The sequence below is a fragment of the Macaca fascicularis genome, chromosome 18 (genome assembly GCF_037993035.2).
Source record: "Macaca fascicularis isolate 582-1 chromosome 18, T2T-MFA8v1.1".
NCBI lineage: Eukaryota > Metazoa > Chordata > Mammalia > Primates > Cercopithecidae > Macaca > Macaca fascicularis.
The window spans coordinates 11,104,168-11,122,284 of NC_088392.1; the positions used below are offsets into that span (position 1 = coordinate 11,104,168).

Here is an 18,117-nt window from a genome sequence, read left to right on the forward strand (position 1 = left end):
CTGCTATATTGAATTGAAGTTATTTGTGTATTTGTGTCTTTTCCACTAGAATGCAAGCTTTTTCGGGGCAAGACTGTGTCTCACGCATCTTTGAATTCCCAACCAGGAGTGGAATGCCTAGCATAGAGCAGACACTCCAGGCCCATCTGTGTCCAAATTACCAATCCTTATAGTGAGGTTAGAGTACTAGAGTGTGTCTATTTTTTTTGAATAAAAGATAGCTGAGTCCAGAGATAAGATAACGCTTCTTGACAATTTTTCCTGTTTCATTTGTAAGTAAAAATAAAGCAAGCTGTACTGGCTAGAGAGTTCCAACTAGTATATGTCACTAACCAGCAGGCAGGAACTCTGACCAGGCATCCAAAGAAGATATAATATGCTCAGCCCATCAAAATTTTACTCACAAACTAAATATCATGGGCTCACATTTTTACAACCGGCAGTTCCTCATTAAGTTAGGCTTAACATTATTGCCAAAGTCATAATCATAGTTATAACACAAACATACCAGTAAGACTTTAGAATTCAAATAATTGCATATAATTAGATTGAGAAGTATTATACTGGCTGTTTTATGATAGCATATATCACATAATCTTTAGAGATATATAACAATTTTAAAATTCATCTACTCATGAGAAAACCAAATATCCATGAGCTAGTAAGTGATGGGACAGAAACTTTAACTTGTATTCTCTGGCAGTAAGTCTATATTAATATACGGAATACTTCAATGGGTATGGTAGCTCATGTCTGTAATCCCAGAACTTTGGGAAGTCAAGGCAGGAGGATTGTTTGAGATCAAGAGTTTGAGACCAGCAACATAGCAAGACCAATGTCTATTTATATTTAAAATATTTTTAAAATTATATATATGTGTGTTATATATATATTATATATATATAGAGAATGGGTTCCTAGACAGTTTTACAAACTCCAATTTTAAATGGTTACTAGTTAATATTCATAACTAATAGTAATAAATGCTAGTTATTGTCAAATAATCTATTTTTCAAAAAGAAATCAGAACAATATATTACATAAAATAAAATTCCACATATTCATTACATTATCGAGGAAAACTTACTCCATGTATGACCAATGAGAAATTAAAATCTTTACCGAGCATTCTACCAGTAAGCAACACTGTTCTACAACTCTGAGTTTTGATCACGAATCCTTTGCATCACTATAAAATACCTAGCTGTGTTTTGATATTATCATGAAAGATATACTTAGCATCATTTGGGGGTTATGCTTTACATTCTTTTAATTCTTAGGAAATTGATACTTTATTCCTACTGTTTATGCCTTATCTCTACACATCGGCATATTCAAGGATCCTTTTCTTAAGGAGCTTACAAAACAGCAAATGCCATATACGTTAACAATATCGTTAGCACTGTTAAAGGCAGCCCCTTAAATTTTATCTAGTAAATATTGTTCACAGTTTACATCAAGTAACAAATGCATAATGAACCTGAAGAGAGAAAATACCTACTCAGCACCTTAGAAAATGATTTGGTTGAGTTATGAGTCATCTCATTTTGCAAAGTAGCAATAAAAATGGGTCTTTGATTTTGCAGAGGTACCACTGGCATTTACAACAGATAATTAAAATAAAGGAGAAAAATAACTTCTGCATTTTATCAGAAAAGGGCATTTTTCCCAAGCCATTAATTTTTGCCACTGCAGATTTCATCTATCAAAGAAATATCTCCACAAGTCCTCAAGGGCCCAGTTATTCCCCAGGGACTCCCAGGACTGTGACTTACCTTATGAAAGTTTCTGAAATAAGCTGCCTTTTCATCTGGAAATTTTTCTAACCTTCTGGGTCCTTTGCTAGAAGCCTTCTTGAAAACCAACCAGCATCGTCTGAAAATCTGAAAGCAAATAAAAGAATCCCATTATTCATATTTTTAAATGAGTTTATGACATCAGGAGTTTATTCATCAATTTTTTAAGTGCACTTCACAGAGAGGAACTGTTTTTGATTGACAAGCACGTTTTTAATTAAGATTACAGTTTTTTTTTTAAATACGGTATTTCATGTAAAATTTTTTCTGAAAAGATTTTGTTTTGAGGTTTTCACTGTGCTGGCTGGTTTTAGTAGTCTTTAACATAACGAAATCATCTGAATATCAATATCATATAAATTACTTATCACCATCCTAGTGACAGACAATGTCTCCATCTTCCATGCTAGGGCAATAGCAGGTTAATAAAGTTAAGTGAAGCACTTACATAATATTCAATTTTCTATCTTTGAAAAAAATCACATTTGAAAATTTACTTGTAGAATTTTAGATTTTTAAAAATAGATGTTCATTAATAATGTTAAACAGAAAGAAATATATTTTTATTATGAGCACATCTGTCTCAGACTTTCTAACTTTTGTAATAGGAAGTATTTACAAAATACTTATGTGCAATAAATTAAAATCTATATACATATTTAATCCTCATAATGAAATGAGATAAAGATAAAATAGGCATTACTTTCATTTCAAGATAAAGTTTGTGCCAATGTCAGGATTTGAACACACACAATCTGAATCTTAAGCTTTGATTTTAAAAAAACAAGATTACTAATTACACTAACACAAACCATAATTTCTGAACCTTGCCTTTATTTTATAGGACTGATTACTATTGGACCTGTAGATTGTTCATTATCTGTTTTCCACCATATCACACTCTCTCAACAGTAAGTTTGAAGACAAGGTAATAAAATAAATCTTTTTTTCCAGTAATTGAAGAAGTCTAAAAATGCAAATTGGCCACAACTTTTAAATTTCAAAGTTTAGTGTATTCTTTGCTGGTGGATAATTTCTTTACGCCCATAAGGAAATCGATAGAAGGAAACTTCTGAAATCTAGATCACAATATTTCTCTTCTATGTCTTCATCTAAATTGCAAAGTTGTCACATTATGTTTGGTTTTTTTTTTTTTTAACAAATATAGTCCAGATAATATAATTCCTTTGAAGTGTGCATTGCTTATTATTCACTAGAAGAGTCTTTTCCATGTTAAAAGGCATTCTTGCAACTATCACATAAAGGCCTCTCATTATAAAAGTAGAACAACCAAGCACACACATACTTTGATTTTACTCTTTCTTTCTTACATCCTCTTCAGGAGCCTTGAAAAGCATGTGCAGGATAATCCTGAACCTCCTGCACACATGAACATGCCTCTCCTCTGCCTGGATCAAGCACCTCCTAACCATGCACCGGAAAATCATGAACTAAATCACTCTTTTAGAGCTCCTGGTGTTCTTTCTACATACAGCTCCTGTATTTCACACATAATATTGTAGTTATGTGCTTATTTGGCCCCTCACTGATCCTCACCCCCAGAGTGAAATGTATGTAAAAAAAATAGATGATTACAATATGATCAGCATATGGTTTATTTAGCTTAATTAACTTAATTCTACATAGATTTATTTAGTGCTGTAGAATTCTGCTTTTGGACTTAAATGAAGTAATTACATTTCAAGTGGTAACAGATTTTGGAAATGCAAACATCTAAGAAGAGACAGTTTGGTACAGTGGAAACTTAATAAAACTCTAGAATCAAACAGACACAGGTTTACATTATGGCCATGCCACTTACTAGCTGTGCAACCTTACACAAATTACTTAGTGTATTAGCTAATAAAGAAGAGTACCTCATGAAACAGAGGGAGGATTTACCAAGATGGGCTTATGTTCTAATACACAGAATACTCTCCACAAGGCTCAGCCATTTCTCAAGCTCCTTTTTCTTATAGAGTAGGTACAATTTTCTGCACAAGACAAAGCCATACGAAGGGACACTTTTTCCCCAATGATATACAATTCTAATAAATATTCAGCTTCAGAATATTCAGATGTAAATATTTTGCAACCAGAAAAATTAGAGCACCATATAATTTTTTGTAAAAAAAAATAGAAAGCATATTAATGATCTCCCAAGTACAGATAGTGAAACTACGAATATTGTACTTGGAATTCCAGCTCAGCCCCTTGCTGGAGCCACATAACTTTGGGCAGGGCATTTATCTCTCTGAGCTTGTGTCCTTAAATTAGCTTGAAGACAATTAAGTGTTAAGTGTTAAAAAATTAAGTATATAAATCTCATGCCGCAGTGCATAGAAGATAGTCAATATACACAGGGTATTTTAATACAAAATGGATAAAATGCTCTTAGCAACAGACCTTGTTCAGCACACCTATAACCATTGTTGGTATTTACATATACTGTAAAAATTATTGCTTGCATCAACATAGTTTTAAAGATTTCAAATGATTTTCATAATTATGAGAATTATGTTATATATAATAAAACCGTTTATTCCATTGAATACACATATGAGTTCCTGCTATATTTCACTGTAGCTTGGAATATTTGTTAAGCAATATAACTCTTTATATTGACATTCACTAGTATACGACTGAAAAGAAAGGAACAAAAAATTGGCATCAAATTTGGTTTTCCTAAAATTGCTCTCTTCACCATATAGCATGAAATAATTTTGGGGCAGGATAAATCATTTCACTCAGTCTTTAGTACAATTCATACCTTTGTATTAGAATGCAGGATATTATATTGTAATACCAAAAAACATAGTTTTTTAGTCACAAAAATTTAATTTTTAGTGCAGTTTCTGCTATTCATTAAACAACTTCACTTGCAGAAGTTAAATTAAGATCAATATACCTCATGAAGATGCTCTTTGAGCATTACAAGACATAGCCTGAAGAAAGCATCTAGCATGTAAATTTGAAAAGTAATCCACAAACTCTTACCTGAAACTCTCGGGTTTCTGATACTGCCATGACTGAACTGCATCCCCACAGAATTCATCTACTGATGCCCTAACTCCCAAGGTGCTAGTATCTGGAGATGGGGACTTTGGGAAGTAAGTAGGGTTAGATGGTCATGAAGGTTGGACTTTGATAATGGGATTAGTGCTCTTACAAGAAGACACAGGAGAGAACTTGCTTTCTCTTTCTCTCTCCTTACTCAGAAGAGGTCATGTGAACACACAGTGAGAATATGGCCATGTGCAAGCCAGGAAGAAATCCTTCACCAGAACCCAACAGGGCTGGCACCCTCATCTCAAACTTGCAACCTCCAGAACTGTGAAAAAAAAATAGATTTCTGTGGTTCAAGCCACCATGTATATGATATTTTGTTACAGAAGCTGGAACTGACTAAGATACTTTCAGATATCTTTTTTTAAAACTAGCAGTGATGGTAGGATAGTGCTGGTTGTGGTAGTTGTCAGTGTAATAATATTGGGGAAGTAAAAAACAGTTACATGAATCTACGATTTGAGAGACTGCTAACAGAAAAAGAATATTATCTGTGAAGTGGGATGTATAGAGATTATCAATATTTGATCTTTTAGCTATTCATTAATGGATTTGGAGTCTTAATTGAGAAGTAAAATTGAGACTCAAATCCCTAGTAATATAGTTGTTGTCTTTTTGTACAGAGCAATGCTTTCCCCTGTACTCTGTCACTTTGTTACTCATAGCTTGGGAACAATCTTGATGTTAAATGAAACCTTACAATATTTGTGGAAATATGTAAATACACATACTCGCCGACTGTAATTCCCCATCTGATGTTACCGTAGTTATTTTCTATTAAACAGTGAGCTAAACATGAGCCAGAAGGCATAAGTATTTCTATTTAGGCACTCAATATTGTTTTAAAATAAAACTAATAGATAATAAGGAGGAAATAGATTTAATATTTTTGACAATGTTTTATCTCTTTGCTATTACATTAAGAAAGTCAACCACGCAGAGACAAGACTGATTTTTATAGATTCTATGTAGTAAACCATTTACCAAGTTGAGGTCCTTAGTTATTATTTTTTATCTTGTAATAAGTTTAGGTTTATAAACAGTTATCAAAATGGTGGAGTTCCTGTATGCTCTATACAGCTTCCTCTACTATTAGCATCATATATAGCAATGGTAAGTTTTCAAAACGAATGCACTAATATTGGTCAAATACTATTAACTAAAGATTCTGCTCAGATTTTGCCAGATTTTTCTCGTCCTGTTCTGTTTCAAGATCTAACACAGGATACCAAGTTGCATGTAGTCGTTCTGTCTCCTTAGTCTCCTCTGATATGTGACACTTTGTTTTTTGTGACCTAAACAGTTTGGAAGTCTAATGGTTAGGTATGTTGTACAATGTTCTTCATTTCTGTTTGTCTTAATTAAGTTACGTTTGATGTTTTGAAAGTCTAATAAAAATCTCATAATCAAATAATGAAAGCATACACTTTTATTAGGGAATATGAATTCACCATGGCTATGGACTAGTTATATTTTGATCAGATTCTGGCTGAATTTAAACTTAAAGTAGCAAAAAAAAAAAAGTTTAATAAATGCAGAATTCCATCTTCTACCCCTCTTTGGACACAGTTAAAGTATTTTGCTTTTTAATGGAGTAAAATAATAAAAAGGGCACTGGTGTGGAGGATTTGCAAGTGTCATTCTGTCTCAATGTAAAATCAAATTAAGCATGAGTCAGCACACTAAAAGCCGCCTCCGTACCAGAAGTATAAAATAAGCAGAAGTATAAGGAGATCACCTTTTTGTACTCTTCATCAAACCAGATTTTATTAGTGCATTAGGATCTGCTTTAGGCCCTATAACTGATGCCTTATGTGAGAGTGCTGGAGACATTCCAGGACTGAACAGCAGAAATGACTGCCTGAGACCAGGAAATCACTCCTTGGAGAAAAAAGAATAATAATAGGAATAGGTTTTATTTTGCTTGTAAATGAAAGATACAAATTCTTTGAGTACATGAAAGAGCACCACATAAATGAAATGCGGTACCTTATTTTTATTTGCATCCCATGAGAATGGGACATAAATTAATGACCTCCATTAGCAGTAGGTGGGAGGAGATGGGGTAGTCTCTTCAGGTACTACTTGGCTCTTCAAGGGCATCTCAAGGTACAGAGACTATTTGGCTGGTTAACAACAGAACCTATTGCTTACAAGAAAACGTACCTTGCCAGTGTCTGTCTTAAAGCAGATGACATTTCTGCCCTCCCCATCATTTCAGGATGCTGCACCACTTTATCCTGGGGGATTAACTGAGTTCACTTTCTCATTCAAAACTATCTCCTAAACATGCCAGTTATTTCATCATAACAGGCTCCTAGGTGCCCCTCCGATTCTCATATAGAAAATTCCATGTTGTTGCTAGGACTCCAGGAATTCCCAGGATCACAGCTGGTCCACACCTTCAGCTTTCCACTGTGTTAACCAGCCAGCCAGCAGGCCATAATTAAATACCTTCTTAATCCCCTTCCACTTGATGAAAACCATTTTACCGCAGAGCAAATCTCTTTTCCTTAGTTCTTTCTCTTTTTCAAGGTGATTTTACACAAAGGATATCCTGTTTCCATTTAAGACTCACTGTGAAGTAGGTGGCAGATTTCTTGGTTTCAGTTCATAGCCATAATTACGTTATTTAGCTAGAAGTCATTCACAAGCTCTGCCTTAACCAGAAGTTGGATTTAATGGGCCTGTTTTATCGCAAACTGTTGACCTTATGAACCCTGTACTTCAAGTAGGATTTTTGGTTAGAAACTCGGAAGAATTTTCAATTATAGAAGTTGTCAAACCTGAGAGTCCATTGCTCTAAAGGGGGTGTTAGAAAGTTTGTTCCTTGAGATTTAAAAAATTAGAGAAGGCAGTGTCATAGCTGGAGTGGCTAAGTTTGTGTTCCCTTCTGAAAGCAAGATACCATATGAATGACATCTTGGGGAATAAGATTTAATTATTAATTTATAACTGTGTATCAGACAAACACATTAAGACAACAAATAAACAAATAAGCAAAGCCCATCCAGAAGAGTTATTTACAGGTTTACGTTATGAGTAATTCCAGCTACTTGGTCTTAAGTGTTTGCCCTTTGACAAAATGTGTGTAGTACCATTGAAAGACACACTTGGTTTGTGTAAAAAAGTAGTCAATGCACAGGATTAACTTTAATGCACTGATGAGTTTAGCTATCTTTTCAATAGAAAAATGAGTTTTGCTCTATCTTAATACTAGCTTATATTTAATGGCTGTTAGATAGATAGATAGATAGATAGATAGATAGATAGATAGATCGATCCACAGATAGATACACAGATAAATATAATGCTACAATCCCTCTTATTCATTCATTCATTTATTCAAAAAGTACTTGACAGTTCTACATTATCTGGATAGAGCAATAAAAAAGAATTTAAACAAATAAAATACTAACAAAAACCAAGTTTCTGCCCAGATGAAAACAAAGTTCCAGCTGCATACATGGGTGGACAGTAAATAAATAAGCACATTTGTAAATAGTTTGTGTGTGTGTGTGTGTTGTTTTTGTTTTTGTTTTGCTATGTGCTATGGAGAGAATTATGCACAAGGATGCAGAAGGGAACATTGGGTGTGGTGAGGAAAGGCTCAATCCCCAAGGAGACTTTTAGGAGCAGCATTAGAGAACATGAAAGAATGAGTGATGCAGACATCTGAGGAAAGAGCCTTTCAGTCAGAGAGAATTGCACACGCAAATACCCTGATATGGGAGCTTCTGAACTGCTTCAAGAGCTGCAAGGGGCCAGTGTGGAGGGCAGGGAATCAGAACAAGGTGGCTGGAGTTCAGAAAGACAGGGACAAGTCAGGTCTGGAAGGGATCTTGGCTTTTACTCTCTGATGCCATTAAAAGCTCTAAGCAGTGAGAGAACACAATAGAACTTAAATCTTAACAAAAAGGAACTGATGTAACTATATTATCTACTTTAAGGCAAAATGTATTATTAGAGATGGACACACTTTGGAATGATCAGAGGTTAATTCAACAGAATGTGTAAACTCTTCTGAATTTATATGCATTCATGAATGTAGCCTCAGAATTGTAAATCAGAATTGACAAAAACCGACATGGCCAAGATAACGTGTTTTCTTTGTTTGTTTGTTTAAAATGTCAGTATCTGCTAGGATGATCATATACAAATCAGGAAAGATACACAGTATCGGAGCAAAAATATTTATTAAATTGATTAAATAGACCTCTGCAGAACGCAGTACCCAATGATTGCATAATATAAATTATTTTCAAGCTCACACGGAACATGAGAGAAACTGATTATATATTTGGTTACAAACCAGAAAATTCAAAGGATTCAAATAAGATTGAGTAACAAGATGGGAAGACTTGCTATATAGAATTCCAAGACCAATTAGAAGATACAGTAATTAAGATGCTGCAGAATCAGACAAATACAAATAGATCAGTGGAACAGAACCGTCAGTAAACACATATATGGATATCTGATTTATGACAAAGGGAACACTTCAAAGCAATGGCAAAAGACTTTTTAATAAATAGCTCTGGGATAGTTGGATAAATATTTTGAAAACAAAGTGAAAATTGATCTTTTCCTGACATGAATGATATCCCAAAATTAGTGGTAGGTGTATTCATTTTTACTTAATTAAATACTACACCTATTTTAAAAAACTGCTACAATGCCCACTCAACAGGACTTTTGCTCTTTAAAGCATGTTACTCTTCTCCAAAATGGTGACACTTACATTTTCAGTCTTATGAATCAGGTGGATCCTTAATATTCATGTAAAAGTTCCAGTAATTAAAGCTTTTTGAGGAAAATATGTTAATTAGTATGTCAGTGATTTCAAAGTAGGGAAAAATAAGACACAAAACATTACTGTAGGAGAAAATAAGAAGCTGAAATAAGAATATAAATTTTTATATATTAGGAAAGAATTATCAGAGAATCAAAAACCAAGGAATTGATGAGAAGATACTTGTCACGCACATAACTGTCAAATGGGTACATATCCAGAATATGTAAAGAATCCAAAAGAAGAAGACAGACAATCCAATTTTAAAAACGGCAAGATACTTGAGCAGGTGCTTATAAAAAGGAGCTGTATAAATGGCCAATAGACTTATACAAAATGCTCAATCTCATTCGCACTTAGGAAAACCTGAAGTAAAAGCACAATGAGATATCAATTCATTTCCAACAAAATGGAGAAAAAAATAAAAATACTGATAGTATCAAGTGTTGGTAAGGATATGGAGCAATGGAAGTCTCACATTCTACTGGAGAGAGAGTGCACTGGATGACTTTGGGAGACACATACCCGGAATCTAGCAATTCTGCTAACAATTTACGTAGACTCTAGCAATTCTACTCCTGGTTATGAACTCAACAGAAATATCTGTACATTGCACAAGAAGAATGGCCATTATAGCATTATTCACATAAGTCTCAAATGCAGAAGTTGTGATTGATGTATACAGTTGGAACACTGGGCAGCCATCAAAGAAATTCATGAACGATGGTTATGTACAACCTCACAGGCAAATCTCAAAAACATTATGTTGAAGAAAGTAACCCAGACACAAAAGAAAGCATGATGCAAGGCTTATTTCTATAAATTCCTCAAATTGCCAAAACTCAGCTACACTGTTCAAAGATGCATACTTAGGTGACTAGTGTATGAAGAGTGAGAAAGTGGCTTCCATCGTAATCAGCACAGCGGTTCATTTAGTGGGAGGTCCTGGTGTGAATGGGAAGGAAATGTGTTAGGATTGGGGTTTCTTCTCAGCTACTAACAAAGTTCTGTTTCTTGATCTGGTTGGCATGTACACTAGCATTTGCTTTAAACTCTCCATTTAGTCATTTTAGTCTCCATTTCTGTCATTTTCTCTATGGGTGCCATCATTACAATTTATTTAAGTTTAAAAATATCACATGTTGAAGTTTATGCAGATGTTATGAGACCCATTTTGGTTTTCTCCTTATTTTTGCTCCCTGTTTGTAAGAAAAAGTGATATAGGAACAGACAGAGACAGAGGAATCGATCCTTTGCTAGGATTTTCAAGGATAGCAGAAGGCAGTTCCTGCTACATGTGCTACAAAAGGTGTTATGACAAGCCACTCATAAGACTGAACTTTGTAAAGGAGCAGGTGGACATCAAACAGCTTTTGGTTAAGATGCAGGCACCCCAGAAGTACTGACATTTAAGGTGCTCAAGTTTCTAAGAAGCCCCAACATCTTTAGTTTATCTGTTAAAAGAAATAAGCAATCCCACCAACAGTGTAAAAGTGTTGCTATTTCTCCACATCCTCTCCAGCACCTATCATGGGAAGGGGGGAGGGGGGAGGGGGGAGGGATGGCATTGGGAGTTATACCTGATGTAAATGACGAGTTGATGGGTGCTGACGAGTTGATGGGTGCAGCACACCAACATGGCACAAGTATACATACGTAACAAACCTGCACGTTATGCACATGTACCCTAGAACTTAAAGTATACTAATAATAATAAGTAAATAAAAAAAAAAAAAGAAAGAAGCAAATGACTGAATTTTCAACTGGAGTCTGGAGTGAATATGAAAGTGGTTGTTCTGGGGCTTCTGAAGGGAGACACGCTGGGATTCTACCTGGGAGAGGGTGTTAAATCCACACCTGTTGAGCAGAGACACTGTGCTGGGGGCTTCACACACAAGGTCAGGCAATCCTGGCCACAGCCCGGAAGGGTAAGTAGGTCTAATCCACTTAAGTCAAGTAATTTGGCAAAGATCACAAAACAAAGGGGTGCTACGAAAACTCTAATGCATTTGTTTGTCTGCAAAGCGTCAGTTTTCAGCCCATCTCTGTGGCCCGCCCTGTTTTCACATCATAATATCTCTAATCTAAACTGTGATGTACCAGAGGTGGTAATTAAGCATACACTTCAACAATGGATGCACAGACAGAAGGCCATGATTTACGTCTCTTTATTCTTGTGTGAAATAATGAACTTATTTTCAATACTTAGTCTTTAGAATAGACTTAGTGTATGCACAACTGTTACGGATTTCATTATAATTTGACTTTGTTCTCCGGTCAATGTTTTATTATCTTTCCTGGTAACCTATTAATTGACTTATGATCAGGCACAGCAATTATTTTCCCATCTGCAGCAACATAGGCATTCAAAATACGTTTGGGATGAATAGGGATGAAGAAATTGATATTTTAAAATCACAATGTTAAATCTTAAAATATGATGGTTTTTAATCTTAATTTTTATCTCCTCTTTTTGTTAAAATGACATAATACCAAAAAGCCAATGAAAGAATATTTTAAAATTCCACTACTATCCAGCGAAAAATATTGCTAGCATTTTGATAGACAGCCTTCTAAAATTAGCACACCGTATCTCTGTGCACACACGCATGCATGCACACACACATTTTCTATATGAATACAGCCTTTCAGAGTTCCACTTTCATAATTCATTCATTCAGCAAACATCTTATGAATATTTGCTATTTTCCAGGTACACTTCCAGTTGCTTAGTGTCAAGTAGTGAATGAAATGAACAAGAACACCTGCCATCCTTGTCTTCATGACATTCACCTCTCAGTACAGACACGAAGACAAAATAAAAAATAACTGAATAACATGCAGATTATCATAAAAAACAACCAGTATGAAGAAAAGAGAATGGGAAGTGGAAGTCCTGGAGGAAGTAATCCTCTTATTCACATAGCAAATGTTCTGAACTTCATGCCTTATCAATAAATACACATGTATAATATCATTTTAATGGTAACTTATGGATGTATTTATGTATTAAATATTTCCAAACAGGTTCCTATGGAAAAACATTTATAAATACAAATTTTGTTGATATTGTCACTACAAAATATACAGTAAACATAGATAATATAAATTTATATGTTTAGTATAATTCTTGCTATATTAAAATTCATCTTTAATATAGTATATTTCAGATGTTTACCTATTTATTAATATATTTCCAAATGTCCTAGACCAAGTTCTTAAAACATGGAGATTTATTTTTCTGAAACACTCTGAGCTCTGATATCTTGATAATATATAAAAATCCCTAAGTATTTTTCTGCTTTACTTGTCCACAAGACAGTGAGTTTCTAAAGTGTAGAAACAGTGTCCTTTTAATTTTTGTCCAGTAAATCCTCACTATGTTCCAGGAAAGTAATTTTTTAAAATCCTCTCCTAATTTATATAATAATCATCCAACAAACAATTTGCTCAGCAAAATGTATGTGAAATCTACTTGCCTTTCTTGAACATGATTGGGCTTGCCTGACTAGCCAAGTATGTGAACTGGGGTAATGCATTGCACAATTATTTTTTATTTATGGGGACTTCAATACATTTTAGAAGTGATTTTCAAAACACAGGAACATTAACAATCAATTTGGAAAATTCAAAATGTAAATACATCTTTGGAAAGAGTGAAACATTAAAAGCAATACACATATTTTAAAATCAGACAGTTTTGCTAAGAGTGAAATTTTGATGTTTGTTTCAATATATGAATTTCCTAAAAGCCACTGGCATAAGATGAAAAATAACAGTGATTTTCTTTACATAGCCACTGAAGACTTTCCATTACTTTAACTGTGTAGTGCCTCTAATCTATATACAGTCTTTACCTTTTTTATTGACATATCCTCCTGGATTTCCTGAGCAGAGGAAACTTAGTATTTTACACTGTATGTGTCCATTCTTTTTCTAATTATTGTTTGTATGTCAGATATTTATCAGACAGTATAAATATTACCTGCCCTACTTTTAAGTCAATGATTTATGACTACATGATAATCAAGATATTTATTAAATAAAAGGTAGTAGTTGAAAATTAAAACCCCTATATCTTGTTGATTGCAGACCACCACATTTCAAAAATACACAGCACTGTTTTCTTCAAACCGTGGAATTCAAATACAAAAATATTAAGCCAGTGATTATTAGATAGCCCAAGCACAAGCTTCACAATGCCTAAAAAGTGCTTGAAATATTACGCATAGATTTTTTGTACCTGTTTTATTTTCTCAGAGAAATGAATTTATAGCTTCAACTCATTCTCAAAGGAATCATTTTCTGTCCATACACTAATTACTATATCTTTACAACAGAAGAAAAGCATTCTTTAAAAATTCAACTTCATGCTTTCACTAATAATGTTTTTTTTTCCTTTCTACTGCTTTGATTAAATTAGTATATTTTAAAAAGTACAGTAAATGTTACTTCCTGTAAATAAGTTAAGATTTAAAAAAACTCCAGCCTGGGCAACATGGTGAAACCCTGTCTCTACTAAAACCACAAAATTTAGCCGGGCATGGTGGCGCATGCCCGTAATCCCAGCGACTCGGGAGGCTGAGGCAGGAGAATCGCCTGAACCCCGGAGACAGAGGTTTCAGTGAGCCAAGATCGTGCGTCTGCACTCCACACTGGGTGAGGGAGTGAGCCTCTGTCTCAAACAAAACAAAAACAGAAACAAACAAACAAAATAAACAAATAGAAAAACCTAAGAAAAGAAACTGTCAACATATATTAGGGAAAACAAAATGATGTAACTTGTTCTCATATACATGAAGTAAAATAACTCTTAGCTCTCCGCCGGGAGTGGCGGCTCACGCCTGTAATCCCAGCACTTTGGGAGGCCGAGGCGGGTGGATCAGGAGGTCAGAAGATCGAGACCATCCTGGCTAACACGGTGAAACCCCGTCTCTACTAAAAATACAAAAAACTAGCCGGGCGTGGTGGCGGCGCCTGTAGTCCCAGCTACTCGGGAGGCCGAGGCAGGAGAATGGCAGGAACCCGGGAGGCGGAGCTTGCAGTGAGCAGAGATCGCGTCACTGCACTCCAGCCTGGGCAGACTCCGTATCAAAAAAAAAAAAAAAAATTAAACTCTTAGCTCTCCAAATACTTCATAATTTTCTCCATATTTTTCTAAAGAAGCTTTCTCAGACTGTGCTTAACACCATTCTATACTGATGAGTAAAGCAGCCAAGGTTCCATGTATAAACGATTCTGCAAAATGCTGGATTAAACAAAGTTAAATTATTGTTTACTCAGGGAATCTCAAAGCATTTACAATGCATTGAGAGGGAGGAAAAATATATATTGTGTCTCAAATTAATTAAATACAGCATCTTTGTTTTTATTCTATGTTTTGTTTTAGTTTTGCTTTATTTTTTTTCCCATGGGTGCTTTTATCTTATCCAGAGTTGTTTAGTATTGGAAAGTATTAGAAATTTTCACCAGTGCTACTTTCCAGGAACATTTTCATATAGGCATTTTTTTTGTGTCTGAAAATATATGGAAGGTTGTTGTTTACGTATACCTAAAAATTATGACTTTGCTTCTTAGTAACAGAATTTTGTAGATGTAGAAGAGGTTGAATTTTAAAACTTTATGTATTAAAGAAATAAGTAACCTTAGGTAATCTGTGATTATTTTTTGTCAAAAATGTTTGTAAAATTTTGGATTGACTATGTTCTAATATTCTGAAAATGCAAGATGATTACACTTTATAAACTTAATAAAATTAACATTTCTAAAGTATCATGGCATGTAGGAAGTATATTAAAACTGGATATAGCTATTGTTGTACTCTTACTTATTAATATATCTTTAAGAAATAGTAGCTGTTAGCATTAATTTCCTAGGCTAGATAGGCAAAAATAAATAAATAAATAAAAACTCTGCTCCATGTTTTCTTAGATAAATCTAATAAATAAGTTCATTCAAGTAAAAAATGTACTTTGTTTCATTAAGTTCTACAGACTATGCGTGCTTCAAGATCTGATTTCCTGATGGTAAAATGAGTGTCTATCTTGCATAGGCATCAATTTTCCTTAAGGAACCTCAAGTAAAGATCTTTAACAAACTCTCACTTCATTAACCACTTGATGAGTTGAGATACAAACTGCTTTATGGAAATTGCCACCAAAAAGTGTGGATGCAACTACTATACCCAAATTAAGCCACTCAATTTTTAAAAATTAAATGCCTAATCAAGAACTAGGAAAGGACTGGATAAATGGGTTAATGGATTACAAACTTTAAAACTTAAGTTTCACGATAAGAATTTTTAGAGGGAGCAGAGAATCTGCAACAACCCACCTCATGCATTTTCTCACTGTCTGATTATATCATTATGGTAGTAAGATTGCCTCATCCTACAACTACTAATGTAATAATAAAATGCATGTCTAATTTGCATAGGCCTATCATACAACTTCCTTTAAATATGGCAGCTCCCATAAGAAGTACTGTGGCTACAATAATGATATTCCACATTATACAGCATTTTTTCTAAAAAAAAAGTTTCATGCATTTTGGCAAATAGCTAAATGCATCCAAGAGGCAAGTCATTCATTAACTAAGTCAGATTTATAACTCCAAGTAGCATCAACTTAAGGCATGTTAACGGTAGAAATTCTTAAGTAAACTGAAGCTTATACAATTTTAAATTCTTAAACAAAATGCTTAAGGTCATAAATAAAATCAAAATTTAAAAGCAGCCATATAGGTCAAGGAATATACCAGACTGGTTGAGTGACTGCATATTTCAGGTTGGCTTGTATTCAATGTCTCAGCTTTTCAAGCTACAAGTCTCTAAGCTGTAAGATCTGCAGCTGTCATTAAAATATCTACAGTTCTATGGCTTTTATATGCTTAGCCAAACAGACTGTATGCTGCTACAATACATCCATCCATTATGGGTCTTCCTTTGTACAAAATTGCAAGTCAGGATATGGTTCACAGCCTGCTGAATTCTCTGAAATAAATGCAGTGGCTCTCTATAATGTGAAGCCCAAAATGTTTTTCTCTACCTGTGAGTTTATTAGAAATACCTAAGAATATAAAAGCAACTGAAAAAGACAAGTCAACTATAAAAAGATGCCCCCTGTTCACAATAGCAAGATATAGAATCAACCTAAGTGTCCCTCAATGGACAAATGGAATAAAAAATACAATATATAGATACAATGGAATATTATTTCACCATAAAAAAATAAAATCGTGTCATTTATGACAACATGGATGCAACTGGGTGTTGTCATGTTAAATGAAATAAGCCAGAGACAGAAAGACAAATATTGCACATTCTCACTTCTATGTGGGAGCTAGAAAAGTGGATCTCATGGAAAGAGAGTAGAATGATGGTTACCAGAGGCTACGAAGGGAGTATGGATGAGGGGGGTTGAAGAGAGGATGGTTTTAACGAGTACAAACATACAGTTAGATAGAAGGAATAAGTTCTGATGTTAGATAGCAGAGTAGGGTGACTATAGCTAATAGCAATTAACATAGTTGGGATAATTGTCTGCTCCAAATCTCGTGTTAAAATGTAATCTGCACTGTTGGAGGTGAGGCCTGCTGGGAGGTGATTGGATCATGGGGGTGGATTTGTCATGAATGGTTTAGTAACATCCTCTTGGTGCCACCCTTGTGATAGTGAATGAATTCTCCTGAGATCTCGTTGTTTAAAAATGTGTGCCTGGCTGGACGCAGTGGCTCATGCCTGTAATCCCAGCACTTTGGGAGGCCGAGATGAACAGATCACGAGGTCAGGAGTTTGAGACCAGTCTGGCCAACATGGTGAAACCCCATCTCTACTAAAAATACAAAAATTACCCGGGTGTGGTGGTGCACACCTGTAATCCCTGCTACTCGGGAGGCTGAGGCAAGAGAATTACTTGAACACAGGAGGCGGAGGTTGCAGTGAGCCAAGATCACCCCATTGTACTCCAGCCTGGCAACAGAGTGAGACTCCGTCTCAAAAAACAAACAAATAAACAAAAAAAGGACATGCCCCCTGACCCAACTATCTCTCTGGTTCCCGCTTTTTCCACCTGAAGACATGCCTGCTCCCACTTCACCTTCCACCATGAATCAGAGCTCCCAGACGCCTCCCCGGAAGCAGATGCTGTCATGCTTTCTGTACAGCCTGAAGAACCGTGAGCGAATTAAACCTCTTATGAATTACCCAGTCTCGGGTATTTCTTTATAGTAATGTAAGAACAGCCTAACACAGCAATGTATGATATATTTCAAAACAGCTAGAAGAGAGGACTTAAAATGTTCCCAACAAATAGGAAGGATAAATACTCAAGGTGATGGCTACTCCAAATACCCTGACTTGATCATTATACATGCCATGCATGTAACAAAATATCACAGGTACCCCATGAATATACAAAATATTATGTATCAATAAAAAAGCAACCTCTGTTTTAAGAGACACCA

General features: G+C 34.9%; 1 protein-coding gene across 2 annotated transcripts in view; it reads right to left on the reverse strand.

Moving 5' to 3' along the window:
- DOK6 (docking protein 6) overlaps positions 1–18,117 on the reverse strand; it is a 436,008-nt gene that overhangs the window by 279,658 nt on the left and 138,233 nt on the right. For both annotated transcript variants that reach the window (XM_005586482.5, XM_074022240.1), the window contains exon 2: positions 1,776–1,883. In XM_005586482.5, coding sequence (XP_005586539.1) covers positions 1,776–1,883 — 108 coding nt within the window. The remainder of the gene's footprint in view (positions 1–1,775; positions 1,884–18,117) is intronic.